This window comes from Heterodontus francisci, chromosome 13 (genome assembly GCF_036365525.1).
Source record: "Heterodontus francisci isolate sHetFra1 chromosome 13, sHetFra1.hap1, whole genome shotgun sequence".
Taxonomy (NCBI): domain Eukaryota; kingdom Metazoa; phylum Chordata; class Chondrichthyes; order Heterodontiformes; family Heterodontidae; genus Heterodontus; species Heterodontus francisci.
In genome coordinates, this window is record NC_090383.1 from 114,281,599 (window position 1) to 114,302,472 (window position 20,874).

A 20,874-nucleotide genomic window follows, 5' to 3' on the forward strand; every position below is an offset into this window, starting at 1 on the left:
CGGAGCACCCGGAGAAAACCCACGCAGACACAGGGAGAACTTGCAAACTCCACACAGGCAGTACCCAGAATTGAACCCGGGTCGCTGGAGCTGTGAGGCTGCGGTGCTAACCACTGCGCCGCCCGTTGTCTTTCTGAGAAGGGAAAACAAGAAATTGACGACCAAGAAAAGACCAGCTGTCCCATCAAGCCTGTCCCACACACCATGATGGCTGGATCATCATTTCCCACCAGCGTGTAATCTCTTGGGATAGTCAAAAAAAAACGAAACCCAAGCCAATAAGGAAAATAAATACTCTAAAGTTTCTCATCAACCCCCTTAGACGATTGAAATCAGTTCAGGAGATGACATGGACCAAGTGTTATCTATAAAGACAGCACTTTATAGTCCCCACTTTAGGAACGTACCACCCCTACCCTCGATTCTAGTCTACACTACGCGATTGACTCCTAATGAGCTGTGAGGTGGTTTAGCAAGCCACCCTGTTGTCAAAGGTGACTCATCACCATCTTCAGGCCAACTAGGGCTGAAAAATAATTGTGTCCTTGCCGATTATCAGAAAGCTGACTTCTTGGCTATTTGTATCTCCAACTTGGTCCAGGGATACTTAAGTTTTGTTGCCTCAGCACTGCCTAAGGATCAGTGATCTCTGGTGCTGGTATATTTCTTTACAACAGTATCCTGAACTGACTTCCATATTGAGTCATATTTTATTGGTGTTACACTTCATAATAAATGGTGGATTAGAACAGCAATATGTAATAGATCAGCAAACAAATAAACTGCCCATTGTGGTAGTGAGCTATGCAGATAGAAAGGTCCTCATTTTGATCCCTGCTCTGTTGTTGAGTTAGCAGCTCTCAGTTGGGACAGCACTTGGATCATTACAAATGGGCGCAACATTCCTGAGCGGAGGTGGGGCAGCAGTGAGGATATCAGTGGGGATTCCTGCTCCCGATCTCTAGTAACTCTTGCTAGAATGTCTCCATGTGTGGATATCGGTAAACAAGAGCATGATCCGAGTGCAGGCTCGTGCCTAAGAATGATCATTTGGGTGAGGTGATGAAGGCTATTTGAGCCCGGTAGTCTATATCGTAGCTCACTTGGTGCCATCAGGAGAGGAGGAAATTAGAGGAAGGAGGGGCAGAGATGTGTTTATCCCAGGTTCACAATTTTGCTCATGAACCAATTTTTTTTCCCCTAAACACAGGATGACAACACGAGTCATAGTGATCCCCAGCAAGATCCCATCTCTTTAGCTGTCGAAATGGCTGCAGTCAATCACACCATCCTGGCATTAGCCAGACAAGGGGGTAGCGAAATAAAGAGAGAGGTGATTGAAGATGACTGAAGCACTGTAGGAAAGGACTGAGATTTGGTACATCATTGGACTACCCTATCCTTAATGTAATCTCAATATATCTGTGCGTGATCTTGTTTTGAACTAGTTAATAGGGTTCTCTTCATCCAGACTGCAGTAAACTATCCTGTGCAGTGCCCAGGGCAAATGTTGTGCCTCTTGCTTGGCAGTCCTCCAGTGTCCTGGCCAAAGGTGCTCCTCTGCCCTTCACGTCTGACTGCAAACATTCCTGGGGAACCGGTATTCCAGCATGAAGTATTCCTGAGCCCAGCATTCCAGACCGAATATACTGAACAGCCGACAACCTCAACAGAATGCTTCTCAAACCTTTGGTATTGCAGCTTTTAAGGGTTCTTCTCCCACCACGCTCCTCCATCATTCTAGCTGAAGTTACAGCTTAAAGTACTCCTGCACCCAACATTGTCGATTTAAAGAACTCTGCAAAGGATGTCCTGGATTAGTGGATTCCACCTGCCCTGGCTTCAACCTCCAATACTAGTATTTCTAGTTGAAAGTGCACCTTCCTTGGCTAAGTTCCCTTGATTTGCTGATTATCTAACCTTGGTATTCATTATCCATGTTGGATTAGAGAAGTGAGGAGTTAGAAATGCTCAGAATCACAGTGAAAATATTTCTCCAGCTGTTGGATTGTCAGAAACAAAAACTAGGACTGGATCCATTGCTTGGAGTTTTATAGGGGAGAGAGAAAACCGTTAGAGTTATGTAGCCAGTGGCAACCTTCCAATGCTGTCTGCTCACCAAAAATCACAGGTGGTTAGGACATCAAATGAACCGTTACACCATTGCATGCAGTTGGTGGGACAGGCAGAAGCAGCTGCTTCGATAACAAGTCTTTCCTAAACTGTGAATGGCTGTAACAACACTGAACACTTGTACTTACATAGCATCTTTAATGAAACAACAGGATTGACTTAAATGCAGATCAAACTTAAATCCTGGCAAAACATCTGATTTTATTGGATTTGAGCTTACAAGAGTTTGGTTCCACATCCAGCCCAGGAGTTCATCCTTTGTGTTGCAGAGAGAAAGTACAACCGACCGACAGACCTGATCCACTTCCTGGAGGTTCCAAAAGAAAGTCCTTACTTCAAGGCTTCTGCATTAGACTCCAGTATCCTAGGTGACAGAGCATGCTCAGTGCCAGTGTGCCGTTAATGAGCTATTTTGCATTAGAGGGGGAACCACATTCATCCAGACTTGCTAAATGGGCCAAAAAATATTCTGAAGCGACACGGTGTCTCATCAGTCATTTCTGTGCTCTATGTTTTTATAATGTTGATCAGAAGCAACTGAAAACTTTTTTGTGTGTGCAGTATTTCCCTTGTGCGATTCAGTGACCATATGAATGTGAAACAGCAAGCATTCGACGTGCAGAGCTCTTCACTCATGAAAACGCTGAACGTACCAGGTCAGGCTGCATATTTTGGAAGGTGAAGCAAAGTCAGCGTTTCAGGTCAATGACCTTTCATCTGAACTGGAAAAATGTTAAGGATATACCAGGTTTCAAACAAGTACAGAGGCAGGGAAAAGGGGGGGGGGGGGGGGGGGTAGGGGGATGGGAGTGAAGAACATGATGTGAGACCTCCTCCTGTGCTGGCCAAGGAATTCTAGCAGAAAGGAGTCTGAACCGGGATAGCTTTACCACAAACACCTCAATTTAATTAATTAATTAAGAACTTGGGTGCCATTAGAAATGCTACAAACGGCCTCCCTGGGCTAGGGCGGGGATGAAAAATCCAGCAGGATTCCCACTCTAAGCACTGAAGTAATATGTGGTGGAACGTGTGTGGGTGGGTGGGTAGTGGGAAGAAAATTAAAATTTGGGAGGATGATACTATGAACCATGTCTGTGCAGTGTTAAAAGATGGATGGCATTTCAGATGGATTTTGTTTGTTTCCGCACCCCCCCCCCCCCCGCGCCCCCGTCCTCCCCAAGTCCTGTTTTTTTTCAGTGAGTTAATCTCAAAGCTTGGTTCCAGTAAGAACTGCAGGGGATGAAATTGGACATGGGTTGGGAGAGGAACGGACAGTAGACGTGGGCTATCACATTGGTCACTAGTTATACCCATCACCTGATAGTCAGATCTACTGACTTCAGTAAAACTGGCATTTTCCTGATATTCATTCTGTCTGTTTTACATTACTGTTCGTGTCCAATTTCATCCCCACAATCTACATTTCTTAGTTAATGGGTTGAAACCCAGCCAATCCTCGTGCCTCAGAGTAGATTTCCACTTTGTCTCCACTCCTCCATTCTTAAGTAATTTTGACCATCCATTTTTTGTTCTTTGGTTGCTCTTAAAATAAATTGTGATCCTTTTAGTTACAGTCTTGGCTTTCTTAGCAATCTCCTGACAACTGGTACTCCATTTATATAGAATTCTCGAACGGTTACAGCATTATGGGGAAGATGGTGGTGTAGTGGTAATGTCACTGAGCTAGTAGTCCAGAAGCCCAAACCAATGCCCTGGGAATACAGGTTCAGATCTCACCACAGCATCTGGTAGAATTTAAATTCAATTAGTTAATTTAAAAAAACCTGGAATTGAAAGCTAGTCTCAGTTTTAGGGCCGAGCAAAACTATCAATTGTCATAAAAACCCATCTGGTTCACTGATGACCTCTAGGGAAGGAAATCTGCCATCCTTAGCTGGTCTGGCCGACAGACCCACAGTAATATGGTTGACTCTTAACTGCCCTCTGAAATGGCCTAGCAAGCTGCTCAGTTGTCAAGGGCAGCTAGGGATGGGCAGCAAATGCTGGCCTTGCTCGCAATGTCCGCATCCCATGAAAGAAAAAAAAAAAATTCAGCCTGTCGTGTCTGTGTTGGTTCTCTTCAACTCAGCTAGTCCCACTCCCCTGACCTTTCCTCATAGCCCTGCAAATTGTTTCTCCAGGTTCTTATCCAATTTCCTTTTGAAGGCCTCGATTGAATCTGCCTCCACCACACTCTCAGGCAGTGCATTCCAGATCCAAACCACTCGCTGCGTAAAAAAGTTTTCCCTCAGGTCGCCTTCGGTTCTTTTGTTTAAATTGTTGTCCTCTGGTTCTTAACCTTACCGCCGATGGGAATAGTTTCTCTATATCTAGTCTTTCCAGACCCCTCATGATTTTGAACACTTCTATGAAATCTCCTCTCAGCCTTCTCTGAGAACAACCCCAGTTTTTGCTGTCTGTCCACATATATAAAGTCCCTCATCCCCAGAACCATTCTCATAAATCTTTGACACCCTCTTTAAAGCCTTCACATCCTTCCTGAAGTGCAATACCCAGATTTGGACACAATACTCTAGTTGAGGCCGAACCCCCAGTATTATATAAAGGTTCACATAACTTCCTTGCTTTTATACTCTATGCCTTTATTAATAAAACCTTGGATCTTGTATGCCTTAGTAACTGCTTTTGTGACCTGTCACCTTCAGCGATTTGTGTGCAAATGCCCCAGGTCTCTGCTCCTGCACCCCTTTCGCAAGAATATTGCAATATTAAAAGAGGCAGCTTATGTGCCTTTGATGACACAAATAGTACAAGGTTGTCTTTTTATCCCAGCTTTGGACCAGTATCAGTAAAAGCGATCACCTGCTGTCCTTTCCCGTTCCCACCTGTATGTAACTCCAGTCCCACACCAACATGATTGACTCTTAACTGCCGAGCAAGCCACTGAGTTGTCAGGGGCAACTAGGAATGGGCAGTAAATGTTGGCTGTGCTGATGATGCCCATATCCTGAGAATGAATATTGAAAAAGAAAAGCTACCCTATGCAGTGGGCAGTCAATAATAGAAAATCTGGGTTAAGCCACCTGCCCTGCCAACTGATATAGAGAGGCAGTCATAATGAATCATTGGTATCAAAGAGCCTGGCCATTCACCGAGAACTATTGAATATTATTAATCGTGTGTGTGTGGGAGAACAAGTGACTACGAAATTATATAAACAGGAGCTGGTATTTTGCAACGATCACAATGTAGTTGATGAATCAAGGAGCATCCAATTTCTGATCTAGGGTCAGGCTGTCGCTGACAGTGCCCTTCTCTAAATTCAGTAGGGCAAGTGGTTCTAATAATTGCAACAAATTTTGCAAATTACGACATTTAATGCGTGCAGTATGATCTGCTAGTTGAGTACCAGAGTTTGCATGAAAAACTGGGAGGCAGTGAAAGTGGCAGTCGCTAAAAGATGACATCTCTTGTTGCAATAACCAACTTGCTATTGTCAAAGGCTATTATGTAATGCAGTGATTACATTGGTTTGAAGCATCGCTTCCAGGGACAGTAGAAATTTAAGATGGTGGATTGAACTTAATTTTGTACTTATTACAGTCTCTCTGGCTGATCGGTTGATTGTCAGCTATCAAATTTACCATTTACTTCCCGTATGCCCTTTGAACTAATTCTGCCAAACCTATAAAACTAATGTACCTGGAACAGAGACACTGCTCTTTCATTGGTTTATTTGTCTTGAAATAAGTTGATGTATTTTTCTGCTAAGCAGAAAGGGAATATTCTGTAGATTAAGTGAAGGAAGGATTCAGGGTGGCATAATCCTTCCCTGTATTATGTATGTTGTATTTGCTATTTTAGCAGCTGTCTGTGTATCTGTAATACATTTCCACCTCCTCCCCTAATACAGGCCTCAAATGTTTTGCATACATCAAAATACTTGCAAAATTAGTTCTCCATTATTACTCTTTTCATTTTGTACAAGAGACACTGGACAGTAAGCCAGTGCCAGAGCTGAGAGACACATGTACCTGCATGCGCCATATTGTTAACTTTAGAGACTGTGCATTTTGAATGGTGGTAAGAATTTTTCATAAATTAGATCTCAATATCCCTTTTTAAAAGAGTGCAAAGAATTGTGAATGAAGTTGGCCAGTGTTGATTATCGCTATATTATGGATGAGATACCCGCACAGAGTACTTTCACTACCCATCTCAAATTATGAAACAAGTGCTGCTATTCTGAGAGTTCAAGCCAGGATTATTGGACGAGGAGCTCCTGTCCTTGTATTTTCAGAACTTGTAGAAACTGATGGATCAGAATGAGATCACTCTTCAGATCAGCTCTGAAACAAATAGAATCGGGTAAGGTGCAGGAGGATAAGCTACTCACACTAAAGTTCCCCTTTAATGACTGATGTGAATTCATCCCAACCAATTTCTCCTGTTTGCTGTTTGAAACAAAACTTGTCAGAGGTTGAGGGAGAGAGACACAAAAATATTAGGCAAATCATAACTTAGAACTGTCGCTTACAGCAGAGAAAGAGGTCTTGTGTCTGTGCCAGCTCCTTGCAGGGGCAATCCAAAACTAATCCCACCGCCATGCACTCAACCTATAGCCCTGTACGTTCCTCTGCTTCAACTATTTATCCAACTTTCCTTTAAAAAGTGCAATGGTTTCCTGCTTCAACCATGCCCTTTAGTAAAAATATTCCATGTGTCAAAAACCGTTTTAACCTCTCTGCTCACTTGTAATCATTTTTTTTTGATAGGCAAAGTGATGACTGAACTGAATGTACAGAGATGTGTTTGTAGCCCTACTTCAACATCCTGGTCAAGTGGATAATTTTTTTTTTTAAATCATCTTTCTAGCTCCTGTAGTAAGATCAAGAATTTCAGTTCATAGTTCATTTAAAAAAGATCACATTGGTCTGGAAGCTTCATTGCCTCCATCCAATCAACGAAGAACAAAACCTACTCATACTCAGGGCAACAAAACCAGGAGAGGCAGCTTTCCTCATAATCACCCACATCGGCTTCATCCCTGTAGCAGCAGTGAGTATAGCCAGAACCACTCAAGTCTGTGATGGTGGACAAGCACAGATTCCACTGCTTAGAGCGTTCTCTTTCAGGCTGGGCCATGGTTCCAACCAGATTTTTCATTGCCGTTGTGGCCTATTTCTCAACTCTGTAAGCAATGAGGTTAGTGTGCGATGTCGGCAAGATTTGTTTTTTTTTAAGAAAAGGAAGTTTCTAAATAGAGCTGCCCAGTCACAGATCATTGTGGTCCTACTAGTGAAGTGTCATGTCTGACAATGGGTTTCTCTTTGTTTCCCTCTCAGATACTGGCAGAAATGCCACATTATATCCCTCTGCTGCTGCCCATTCAACCATACGGGTGAACTCTGAAAATGGGAACCATTCAGTAGTTATACTCTGGTTCACAATGAGGTGATTTTGTTAGTGTTTCAGATACATTTCCACAAGGTTTCCTGAATTAAAATGACCAGCTTATGTAGCATAGATACAGAGTAAAGGAATGTAAGCTGGGCTGGAAAGCAGCACCTATGTTAATTTTTTTTTAAGTTTAAGTGCTACTTTAAAATTGCCCCACTGCAAGTTTGTAGATGATTCAGCAAAGTAGGGGGATCAAGTGCAGCTATTCATTACTACTTCCTACTCCTATTTAGGTTGCCTTTGAAAGGCTTGTTTTGTAATTTCTGCTTTTCCACAGCCAGGATAGATGAAGAGATGCACAATACCGGTCGTAAAAAAAAAAACCCAACGCATTCCAGGTTTGTTTTGGATGGGTGCCATTAGGATGGAGGGGATGATGCAGGAAATGTGGCAGGTCTGCATTGAAATAGCCAAATCATTTCCAAACTTGATGGTGAACAGGATAATCTTAAAAAGCCTTAGAGATTTTTTTTAAAAATAAATATATTTGAGCAGCAGGTGTATTTTCATTTGAGTCCTGTATCAGTTTTTTTTTCTATTCTGGATTAGTGCCTTTTTTGGACAGTAGACTGTTCTGCAAAAAATGTTATGCTGTTTGTACAGTTTGTTTTAACAAATTATTTTTTAAAATTTGTGTTAAATCTCTGTATTGTACTGAGTAGGAAAAAAATAAACTATAATTTAAATTGCTCTGCATTCAATGTCTTTATGATTTTTAAAGTGGGATTTCAGTGTTTCTGATTGCAACCAGCGGAAAAAATACCTTCCACGTTAAATGAAAGGAAACAGAAAATGCTGGCATATGCACAGTGGTTCGATCAGAACCAGGGAGAATGATGGGAACAGAAAAAGATGCAATGTTTGGACCCAATACTCTTAAATCATATACTGCCAGTTCACTAATGCTGCTGCTTGCTACAACCTGTACACAAGTGCTACTGCACAGACACCATGCAGAACTTCAGAAACCTTTTCCCTCTTGTAGTCCAAATCATCTCAAACTCTTCTATTTTGACTCCCCTACTTTATCCTGTAAGTTATTCTGACTGCTAATCACCCTTTGAGTAACATTTTTTTTTTATCTCTCCTCCCCCTGCAAAAGGTTTGGAATTTACTTCTTGGGGATGAAAATTTACACCCTCTTGTCGTACTGGCCTTGAAGGAATGTTCTGGAAAAAGCTAAACATCACAATAGTAGTGGTCCCAAAGTTGATTTTTTTAATACATATACTATTGTATTCCACAATTTCTTCTTTTTGGCTATAGAACTAACCTGCTCCCTCTGATTTGCTGACTCCAATACTTTGGTTTTGGGAGGTCCCACTGACAAGTGGAGATCACTACTGTTGAACCAGTCAAGAGTTATTTTGAATAAAAACAGAAAACACTCAGCAGGTCAGGCAGCATCTGTGGAGAGAGAAAGTGTCAACATTCCAGATCAATAATCTATCAGAATGACCCAAAATGTTAACTGTTTCTTTCTTCAGAGATGGTTGCAGAACTGCTGAGTGTTTCCAGCATTTTCTGTTCTGATATCAGATTTACAGCATCTGCGGTATTTTGCTTAAGATTTATCTTGAAGCAGTGCTCTGATTTACCTGTTCTACACAGTATAATACCTTGTGTATCTCTACAAGGGTCCCCTTTCAGTTAGTTCCTTGTTACATCATCCTATAATTCATCAGTGTAACTCCAACAACAGACAGAAACCAAGGAATACACTATTGTACATTAATTTGTATTTTTTATTGCTTATTTTTCAGCCAGAAGTAACAAGCCATGTTATTATACAGTATATTTAAGCATACAACAAAACATTTGATAGAAAGCAAGATGACAAAGCACCTTTGAATTTCATTGAGCCCTTAAATACATGTTCAAAATTACATACATTCAAATTTTCAAATTGTGCTTTTTATATACAAACCCGACAGATATACAGATTATCAGCTACAGAACTCTGTGAATACTTCCCACCAGACTACAAACAGCAATTAGTGTTAAGTTAAAACCTCTGCTAGGTCCCACACAACTGCTGAACTTCAGCTCGGAACTGGAAGGTCAGTGTTCTTTTTGTACATAAAATGCCTATAGTATCAGTAGTTAGAATTTCATTTTTTTAATGCTCACATTTATTATACGATTATCCCAAAACAAATGTTACATTTCTGCTCCTTGGAGCTGCAAACATTATAAATAAATGATTGTATTTTAATGATTCTGATGCACGCAGGCTGACACAAGTATTCTTGTAACATCGTGAACATACCCTGTTTTATATACCTCATAGCTCCCATATTACATAAAATAGAATTTATATTAAAAAAGATGCAATGTTTAGACCCTTAAATCACATACAGTGGCAGTTTAAAACAAAAACATTAACTCGTTCACTAATCCTGTTGCTGTACGTATGTGTTCACTACTGCACTGACACCATTTAGGAATATCAGATATTTTCCCTCTTGCAGCCCAAATCATCCAGCCCTGAACTAGCTATATTTTGAACTCTTTTGACTGTCCTAATTCATCCTGTAGGTTATCCCTACTGCTGATCACTCTTTGAGTAACTTTTTTCTCCAACAGGTTTGGAATTTATCGATTAAAATTTACACCCTCTTGTCATACTGGCCTTGAAGGAATATCCCGGGTACTTACGTGGATTGTGAGCTAGTAACAGTAATTGTGCCAAAGTGACTGTTAAGAAAGCCTATTGTCCCAAACATTTTTTAAATGTGTACACAATGTTTAGAACATTAACTGAACCCAAAATACACCAATCACACTGCATGTTAACTACAACGACAGGGATTTTAAAAAAAGTTAGGAGTAGAGTTCTCTCTCAAGTAGAAGGAAAATAAAACTTATAAAGCAAGAGTTTACAGGTGTGTTACAAGTGCTACATCAGTCCAATAATTTACTACCAACCATTCAAATGCTCATGTGTAAATTAAACACAGAACAAAACCTGACAGTAGAGCATAGAAAAATCTCACACTTGCAAAAAATGAACCTCAAACCAAGGCACACGGTGCTGCTGACTTTGTGCTTTCCATACTTTTTGCTTTTATTCAACTTCTCCACTGCTCCTGCATATTCTGTTCCATGAATAAAAACCACACTTAGCCTGTTTCCAGCCACAATCTATTGCAGGTGAACATGATCGACAAATTATCTAACAAGTCAAGCGTGGAGAGCAACTAAGGCTAGTTGTACTGTAACTGTCGATCTCTGCCTGGTATTTTTTAGAAACATGTAGTCTGCAAACGTAAGTTACACCACCAACAGTGCATTGCAAAAGTAACTCAGGTCAGCCACAAAGCAGCTCTGGAACTGTGCACTTAGATATATGCTTGGAATTTGGTTTCAGAGCCACTCATTTTTAATGTGCACCAAAAAACTTCACAGCAGCATAGAAATGGTAATATGACCTCAATGGAAGCGTCTACAACAGAGTAAAACTGGCAGTGCTTTCCATGACCGCTATCTTTACAGTCGGTTTCAGAAAGATTGCAGAGTGTAGAATTACACAAAATCATAAATCAGGCAACAAAATCACTTTCAACTACTGCAATCAAATGTTCTACTGGCTGTACTCATACATGACTCCCACCATTTCAACACTTGCAAAAAAAACTTCTTAGTTGCGACTTAAGCAAACATACAAGATACTGGGATCTTGTTAGAGCTCTATGTAAAAATAAAAACTATGTTTTTTGAGGAAGCTTTCTGCCAATATATCAGTTCTGTTGTACATGAGGACGTGCTGAGCAGTGCACAAGTGCCAAGAAACTTGACAGACCCGTTGCAAAAATAATTTTTATATTGAGAAACCTTTTCTAAGTTACTTTTAGATAAGACAAATAATTGCCAGTTCATCTCTTTACCATTTTAAAAAAAGGGGACCATGTTGAATCTGTACCAGACCCACTCCAGATATGTTCGAGTAACTAAATGAGAGCCCTCGTTTTAGGCATCCTAATTTCATTCAGCAGCTTAGATTCAAATACAACTAAGGTTGATTAACAAAAACAATTTCATTCTTTGTGCTGTCATAGCTCTCCTTTTTGTTCTCCTCCTCCACTGTCGCTAAAGACATTTTCTTCAGTGCCATTATATATAAGAATTAAGGCAAAAATGTCCTGGTATCCCAGGATGCCTATTTGATGCACACAATACATCTTAAACATATTCAGTGGGAAGTATTCACAGAAGATTTTCTCCTGATCCAAACCCATTTAATTTCATTAATCGAATTGTGCCAACCAAGGCCCCCTGTTGCACCAATTGAACTCTGAACATCCTGGGATGCTACTTGGAGCAGTATACATGGCTTAATACCCCATTTATTTTTTTCTGAATAACCAACAAGTAATCTTTAGGATATCATATGCAACAAAATTACTTCCAAAGGGTAGTTCCTCTCGAGTTAAATATCAGCAAATGCCAGCTCATACGCCATGCAATCACAGCAGACTTAATTTGGCCATTGTAGACTTACAAGACCTGTATTGACGGCAGGATAATTCTGTAAGTGTGTAATTGCCAAAACTTTCTTCGCCCGCAATCAATCCTCCCAAAAAAGTAAAACATGAAATTTAACTCAATTTCTTTTATTTTAAAACCCCCATTGAACAATGCTATGAGCCCTTGCTCATCAGATTGCATGATTGCTATAAAATGTCCACAATACAGACTGCTCATATATTAAAACCTCAATTTATTGCCCATACACCATTATATGCAGAGTAATTACTAATCCCAATTAATACATGAGACATTTCAATCTGGATTTGATGTAGTGGACTGCGTATGCAAGAGAAAAAACATATAAAATTAAAAAATATTAACATGAAAACCTCGTGTTAGGTTTGAATGTGTATTTGATTAATATTTAATTATATGTTCAGACGTCATTTTTAAATTATAAAAAATTGCTAACTTTGCAATTCAAATTTCAAAATCAGTTTAAAAAATCACTTAGAGTTTCATATATGATGTTATTCCTACAGCAATCTTGAAGATTCAAACTTTACATAATCATCCTCTAACCTTAAAAGGACTGTATGGGGTAAAATACAATCTCCATCAACCCAACCTAGAACCCAGGGGTATATTATTCTGCCTAACACTGTTCCTGTAGAAATGCTTTAAAATGTAGGAATTTTCTGTGTGTCTTTAAAAGAAAAATGCAGGTGCGAAACAATTTACTCTATACAGGTTGAACCCTTATATTAACAAGAGCATACATGAATTTAGTATAATTGTGTACAGGAAAGGGGCTGGTTGGAAAATAGACTCTTAGATGCCCATATATATCTGTACTAATTCATATTACAATGGCTGTTTTCCGCTCCCCTTCCATCTGAGGTAAAGAGCTAGTTACAAGGCAGATAGGCACGTGAAGTAGTTGGTTTTTATTAACGGTACATTCACAGAGATAATCACTTTGTGAACCAGGATCACTGGGCTAGGCGTGAAATCCATTATAAGTTAATACCCTACTATTTCCGTGCTCTCACCATCAGGGTCCAAGTATCTGAGCTATCTGCCCTTTGTACAGATGTGTCTGGCTGTATTCTTGTTACAAAAACCCAATATACAAATTTTAAACACCAACTACAATACACAGCCCCATTCTGTTCATGATCTGCTTATGCAAGTTTAATCTTACAAGCACTAGGAAATAAAAGGGGTCTCATAAGGTCACATATAAAAATATAAAACACGGCCGCAGAATCCAGGTCTCAAAGTTCTGTCTGCAAGTTTTCGGAGAACAACTGGTTGTGCGTTTTCACAGAGCTGTCAATTTGGCAAACAGGTTCCCCAAAGAAATTAACTTTGAAAAGAAATAAATCAACCACTTTGCCCAAATCATACTTTGCCATTTCACCTTCCAACTAACCCCCCCCTCAAAAAAGATTTATAAAATGCAAGAAAAATAATCAAGTTTACGTTTGAACTCAAACAGGATTATCTATCAAGCTCAACAAGTCAGTCAATTTGAGTCATTCAAGTAGTGCATATGACATTCCAACACTGGTTGAGAGAAAGGGGTCAATAATTAAGTAAAATAATAAAACCCACAACACGAGGAAAGGCAACGTATAGGACTTCACATTGAAATGAGTGTGTCCAGGTACAATTCAAAAGGAAAAAAGTATAAAACCAGAAAAGACCACGCAGCCCCTCAAGATCCTTCCGCAGACTGTGTATAATCTAACCCACCCTATTTAAATTTCCTGAGGGACACTTGTACATAGATACTCCTGATGCCCAAGAAATGAAGCAAAATTGCAGAATATTACTCAACTCTCCCCACTATTCCTCCCTCACCTGCTGACAACATTCTCGTTTCTGCACCCCACCAGCTTAAAGGAGCCCCAGCAACTTAGGAATTTTTTTCAGGCACTTGAGCTCATGGAATACCCTGCACCAAAATCTCAAATTCAACAGAGTCAGGGAGAGAGCAAGGGGGACTTCAGACTGTGACAAACATCAAGAATTTCTGATGGCTGGAGAAGTTGCTTATCACAGCCCTGCATGGGAATGTGCTGTAGAGCAATTCTGCAACATCTCATTAACCCACTGCCCGTGCAGCAGACTGAGGAAGAAGTCAGGCTTGTCTTTCACTAATTACTGCCTGGGAAGGACATCCCTAGGACTAGCTCTATGTAAAAGAATAGTTGCACTGATTTCTAGTTTGTTCAGTTCAGACGTCAATTATTGTTTTAAACACACACTATGTTTCAACTAGAAGACTGCATGAAACAGGAAAAAGATCCAGCTGAGGGGAAGCAGAATCAAATGGAAATAACTCCGGCCAGCACTCAATGTGATGCAATAAGCTGGACTTTCCCAGCACACACACTTAAAGAGCACTTAAAGGAATATGCTTGCATCATTAGTGCCATTGAGTGGTTCTGGATATCCCATATCACATTTGTTGAACCTCTTTGCTACAGCAGTTGCCCTATGTGCAAGAGTTCAAGACATAAATCGAAATATCACCAGATACAATTAAAAGAACAGCAACTGCTGAAATTTTAAAATAAAAAATAGAAATTGTTGGAAATACAGAGCAGATCTAACACCATCTGAAATAGGTAGACACCACTAGCCAGAGGTTGGGAAGAAACAATGCAAAGCCCTGTACAGATATTAAATAATAGTTAATGTGCCTGACTTAACTTTGACTTGTCAGCTCCCTTTCCCCCTTTGTTTTGTTCAATTCTAAATAGGGGTTCACTTACCTTCCTGTTCTCCCTAAGGCTCTACATCTGACCCATGAATAAAGTCATTTCCCTTTTTAGGTATCTTCTTACATGTTGTGCTTCAAATGCTTTGTTCATTAAAAAAAATATATTATTTTGACCGAGAGCACATCAAGAAATAGAGTTCCAGAAACTTGAAATGTCAAATAGCACAGAGTGACGGTTTTTTCCCCATTCTTCTTGTCACAGTAATATCTCCTCACTCATTGTGGCCACTTCACATTTGTCCTCGTTAAGAGTTCTAGGTATATCAAGGGCGTTCTATTTCTGTGCAAAAGTCCCAATGGAATTAGCATCCAATTTTCTACAACGTTTTTAATATTAGACCAACAGTTGCATAGTCAAGAAAATGTATTTTTTATGGTCTTTAGCCAAGAGTAGAAATGGTCTGGGGGGCAGAACTTTTTTGTCGGAGATCTGGCCATGTTGTGCCACATCTGCTACCACAACATGGTTCTAATTGAACAGTCAAACACAATTTTAAGGTTTAACTGCAGTCAAGAAGTTGAAAATCCCATTTTTCCCCAAAGGTTCGGAACCTGCTCATTTCAGCCCCAGAAAACTTAATAGCATTTCTCAGAATCCCAACAGACCAGTTAAAATATGTTGCACTGCACAGGAACAGCACTTAAATTTCCACTATTAAATGTGGTGCAACGGATTCCTGGGCCCTGGTATGAGGGCTTCCACCTGGTGGGAATGTGGCAGTGACACTGATAATTGTGACAAAATACACTGTCCCATTCCCAACATTTTGTTCCGGTCCTTCACATGGTGAGCCCAGGCAAGTGCCTGTTTCGCTGAAGAGATGGTAAAATCCCCTACCCTGGCACTGCGACCACATCCCCATCCCCCACAACCCACCGCCTAACTCAGTAAGCTGCCTGTGAGTGCTGGAACAAGCTTCACAGCTCGTTGGCAGGAAAGAAATGGGACCCGGCCCTCAAAGTGGCTCGGACCTCTCAGCAAGGACTTTGAGTGGGTGGCACACCAAACACTCCTCTCCCCAACCCGTTCAAAGTCCACAAGAGTTAAAATCACCCCTATGGCGTTTCCTGGTGGAATTTAAGCGCTGCATCAATACAATGCTGAGCGAACCATGTCTCAGGGGCAGGAAATGAACACTTGAGCCCTCAGATGCTTTCCATCAAGGTGCACATGATAACGTTCGATTCCACAACTGCAATAGCAAGAGGGGTTTTTTGTTGCATGGACAAATTTGACTCCAAACAAGGAGAATTGCAGGCAACTCAACATGATTGAAATATGAAGCCAAACTTTCACAAGAGCCCTCATGTGAATTATAAATGTTGTTATAATATATGTCCAGTAATTCACAAGTCCAACAGATGATTGCCATTCTCAGATGCTGTTTGATTATCTTCTAGTTTGAAGGGGGAAAATAAAATGAGGTTACCGTTAGTAAATAAATGAACAGCATGGGTGAGAAGAGGAAAATAAATTTGAAATAAAAGGAGCCGGGTAAATCAGTGGATGTGTCCCCTCAGGAAGGGGAAGTTATTCTGCAAAGGCACCACCAGATCCCGTTTCAAAAGGTTTCCTCTGTATATCCAGTTCTGAAGCCTTATGAGAAAGATCTAAACATCACCGTTCACTGGTTCATTTCTCACGAAGTTTTTTGCTCAGCAGACCAGGATTTCCTATGCTCAGTCTTTTTCGAAGTCCTGTCGCCCGATCGGAGTCCCACTCCGCCTTCAGATTTGGCGAGTGCAGTGACAGCTGATAAGTTTGGGTTAGACTTTGAAAAGCTTCCACTCCTCCGATTCTCTGAAGCCGCCGCCAACTGTATCCGAAGGCCGGTGCTGCGCCGTTTTGCTGAGCCGGTGGCTTTTGCGACTCTGTTTGGCCTGACTAACACTCCGTAGCCTGGATTACATCGGAAATACTGCTTTCCACCAACTGAACCGTCATTTTTTCCTGAAACATAACACAAATATATATTTTTTTAAACTATAAATTAAAAGCAAACAGAGAGCAAGTCAAAATAATCCAATCAAATGCCCTCTTCCTCTTATTCTGTAATTCAACACAAGCTAATTGGCTTGGAGTTTACACGGGTAGAAAATATTACAACTACAATACAATACGACTTGCTTTACTGTCTCAGAAGGTGGTTTATGTGAATGCTATGAGCAGGGTTCATCCTTTACTAAAGGAAGCCACACGTGCGTTCTTAACTGATCTATGTATTACACAGAATCTAGCCCCGTGACTTGATGAGATGTGCAATGTTTAACTATCGTCCACTAAGATGGTTAGACAGCTTCAAACAGGTGGAGGTTTGGCACAGAATGATGGGGCAGCGGTGCAGCTTAAATTCCTAAACCATCACTGCAGGGAAGTAAAATAAGTTGCAGCCTTTCTCCATAAGGCACTCTCACACATTATAATGGATGGCTGAGGGCTCTCCACTTCTTCCTTGAACAGAGGCCCTATCAGTCCCCATCCACCACCACCCTCCTCTGCCTGGCTGAACTTGTTCCAACATTGAACAACTTCTCCTTCAACTCCACTCGCTTCCTTCAAATAAAAGGTGTTGCTATGGGTACCCGCATGGATCCTAGTTATGCCTGTCTTTTTGTGGGATATGTCGAACATTCCTTGTTCCAGTCCTATTCAGGCCCCCTCCCTCACCTCTTTTTCTGGTACACTGATGACTGTATCGGTGCCATTTCCTGCTCTTGCCCCGAACTGGAAAACTTCATCAACTTTGCTTCCAATTTCCACCCTTCTCTCACCTTTACATGGTCTGTCTCTGACACTTCCCTTCCCTCATTTCTCTGTCTCCATTTCTGGGCATAGGCTGTCCACTAATATTCATTATAAGCCCACTGACTCCCACGGCTACCTCGACTGCACTTCCTCACACCCTGTTGCATGCAAGGACTCCACCCCATTCTCCCAGTTTCTCTGTCTCCAATGCATCGGTTCTGATGATGCAACCTTTCACAACTGTGCTTCTGACATGTCCTCCTTTTTCCTCAACCGAGGATTCCCCCCCACTGTGGCTGACAGCACCCTTAACCGTGTCCGACCCACTTCCCGCACTCTTGTCCTCACCCCTTCCCCTCCCTCCCAGAACCGCGACAGGGTTCCCCTTGTCCTCACTTTCCAACCGACCAACCTGCAGATCCATAGGATCATCCTCCGCCACCTCCAGCGCGATGCCACCACCAAACACATCTTCCCTTCCCCTCCTGTCAGCATTCCGAAGGAATCGTTCCCTCCGCAACACCCTTGTCCTCCTCCATCACCGCCGACACCTCGTCCTCTTCCCACAGCACCTTCCCATGCAATCGCAAGAGGTGTAATACCTGCCTTTTACCTCCTCTATCCAAGGCCCCAAACACTCCTTCCAAATGAAGGGATTTACTTGTACTTCTTTCAATTTAGAATACTGTATTCGTTGCTCACAATGCAGTCACCTCTACATTGGGAAGACCAAACACAGATTGGGTGACCACTTTGAACACCTCTGCTCAGTCCGAAAGCATGACCCTGAGCTTCCAGTTGCTGGCCATTTCAACACAACCCCCTGCTCTCATGGCCACATTTCTGTCCTTGGCCTGCTGCAGTGTTCCAGTGAACATTAACACAAGTTTGTGCAGCAGCACCCTCATCTTTCAATTAGGCACTCTACAGCCTCGTGGACTCAACAATGAGTTCAACAATTTCAGAGCAGTTCTGATAATGAAAGGTCACAGACCTGAAACGTTAACTCTGCTTCTCTCTCCACAGATGCTGCCTTTTCCAGCACTTTCTGTTTTTATCTTACTTCAGGATTACTAGTTTGGGGACATTACCACTGTGCCACCGTCTCCCTGTCTCAAAGGGAGATACAGGGCCATGGCGATACAGCAAAGGAGTGGGAATTTTAGAGATAGTAAACAAAACTGTCTCCTCTTGTGCTGCAAGTCCTACCAACTTCCCATTACTTCTTTAACATTCACTTGAACAGTGTGCAATGTCTCATCTGGAGGATGGAACATCCATCAATGCCACACTTTACTGAGTGCTGAACTGGAGTGGTTTATGAATTCAAATCCTTGTAGGGAATTTGGACCCAGATGTCAAATTATTACTTACTGGATTGTAGATGATTAGCAGATAAAATTATAGCAAATAATGAGATACAACAAAACAAAATTTATAGAGGGTAAGGTGACCATTTGTTCAATGCAACCATATTAATAAATTTTTCTATGTGGTACCTGGCAGAACAAAATTCACCATCTACAAACAGCAGCATATTATGGCTGGTACCTCAGACAAATTTAATTATTTAACAAACTCAAGACTCTGAATAAAAAAACACTTCCCAGAAGATGGGAAGAGAATAAATAAGAAAGGAAAATGACAAATTAGAAACACGAGTGTGGTATACAATGATCAAACTTCTTTCCTGTGGCAAGAATCAACTCAAGATCTTGGAAACCAACTATAAACTAAATGAGAGAAAAGATTGAAATTAAGGTGAAGGTATTTTTGAACCATTTAAAAACATTTGTTAAAAAAAAATCAACTGAAGCTTTTCTCAGTCTCTTACCTGCTGGTACATCCAGCTCAATTCCAATCCAAATTCCATCAGCAAAACCCGTGGGTCCTATATACCTGACTGTACCAGTCTTGTTTGTACCAATTGAGACATACTCCCCCTCTTTTAGCCACTCAGGGACAGTGTCAACAGCTTCCTCAGAATCTGAAATAATTTCAAGTTTTTCGCTTGATAACTCATGATCATCAACGCTGGTATTTACAGTCACAGGTCTCTCAGAATCTTCACCTGCCTCCAATGTGTGACCTGCAGCCAAGCCAAAGGCCCCAGAGTCCCATTGCTCTGTTGACCACTGCGCTGCTTTGTCTCCAAGATCATCTTCAGAATCTTGCCATGTGTTTTCGTCCCCCAAGATCCTAGTGAAAGATTTCAGCTCAGATGTTCTGACTTTTTGAATTTTGAAGGGGTTGGATGCTATGGTTTTGGGCTGCGCTGCACAGGATTTCGTCTCAGACTTTGAGGCAGTTAATGCTGAGGCTGGCTTCTGTATTGGCGACAGATCTTTCAATTCAGTAATTTGGAGGGAATGCAGGATGGATGCTTGGTGGGGCAAATCAGTGCCGTCTGTTTTGTCCAGTGGTGGTTCGGATGTCTGAGAGGTACAGAAGCTGTTTCTGATGTCACCTGGCGCTGGTTTTTCCATGACTTCTGCTGCCATCGTCTCATGTGGAGACTCTGCTGTTAACTCAGAGTTTAGTGATCGATTTTGAAAGTTTCCACAATCCTTCCCAGTATCTTTGCTTGGGCTTTGCAGTTGGGGTTGACTTGCACCTTCACTTGACATCTGCGGATCACCACTTCTCACTTGATTAGTTTGATGCTGCACATCCAGAGATCCGTTGGCTGCGTGTCCAGCAAAGCAGGAACCTGATTTCTTATCGGCATCCAGCTGTGTCAAACTCTCGCTGATCTGCATTCTTGGATTTTGTAACTGGGCAGATGAGCCCCTGTCTGTACTGGTCCAACTGGATGGGGATGAGCCGACGTCACCAGTCATCACCATAGCTGTTTCCGAGAGGGTTGCTGTGGAAACACTTTGGGAGAAATATCCACTCGACGCTTCACTCGAAGGACTCTGAGGCTCTACTTGGGATTCCTGGCTTGCTGTGTCTGCAGGCTCATTCTTTAAAGGAGCATTTCGAGTCTCTGAGCCTGTCACTGCAGGGTGGGCAGGTTTTACAATAACCATTGAAGCAGAAGGTACTGTCTCTTTCTCTTGGTGATCCTGATGAAAATGTACAGAAACACCATGTTTTGGTAAAGCAAAAAGTGTTAGTAGATTTTACCCGCTCTCTTCACTACCCACCAGCAACCCCACCCCAACCAAAAACACTTTTACTTTGTAACCATCAAGTACCTGCAATGCTGAAATCATGAATAAATCTCAGATATGTTCTTCGTCATCTCCCTCCTAGTTGGAGGAAGATATCTCAGGGGATATAGCATGAGGGAGGTGTGAAAAAGCAG

General features: G+C 41.5%; 2 protein-coding genes across 11 annotated transcripts in view; one reads left to right on the top strand and one right to left on the bottom strand.

Annotated features, from left to right (window-relative positions):
* Positions 1-8,215, top strand: part of LOC137376611 (homeobox-containing protein 1-like) — a 28,826-nt gene extending 20,611 nt beyond the window's left edge. For 5 of the 7 annotated variants that reach the window (XM_068045487.1, XM_068045488.1, XM_068045490.1 and 2 more), the window contains one exon: positions 1,211-7,337. In XM_068045487.1, coding sequence (XP_067901588.1) covers positions 1,211-1,351 — 141 coding nt within the window. In that variant the 3' untranslated portion in view covers positions 1,352-7,337. Of the gene's footprint in view, positions 1-1,210; positions 7,338-7,834 lie in introns of those variants that run through there. The other 2 variants (XM_068045493.1, XM_068045494.1) reach the window with 2 other exon arrangements.
* A 1,094-nt stretch (positions 8,216-9,309) lies between these two features.
* The window catches only part of LOC137376612 (kinesin-like protein KIF13B), a 172,208-nt gene continuing 160,643 nt past the window's right edge, over positions 9,310-20,874 (bottom strand). For 3 of the 4 annotated variants that reach the window (XM_068045496.1, XM_068045495.1, XM_068045497.1), the window contains 2 exons: positions 19,399-20,632; positions 9,310-16,769 (listed from right to left, as the gene is read on the bottom strand). In XM_068045496.1, the coding sequence (XP_067901597.1) occupies positions 16,459-16,769; positions 19,399-20,632 (1,545 nt within the window). In that variant the 3' untranslated portion in view covers positions 9,310-16,458. The remainder of the gene's footprint in view (positions 16,770-19,398; positions 20,633-20,874) is intronic. The other variant, XM_068045498.1, reaches the window with a different exon arrangement.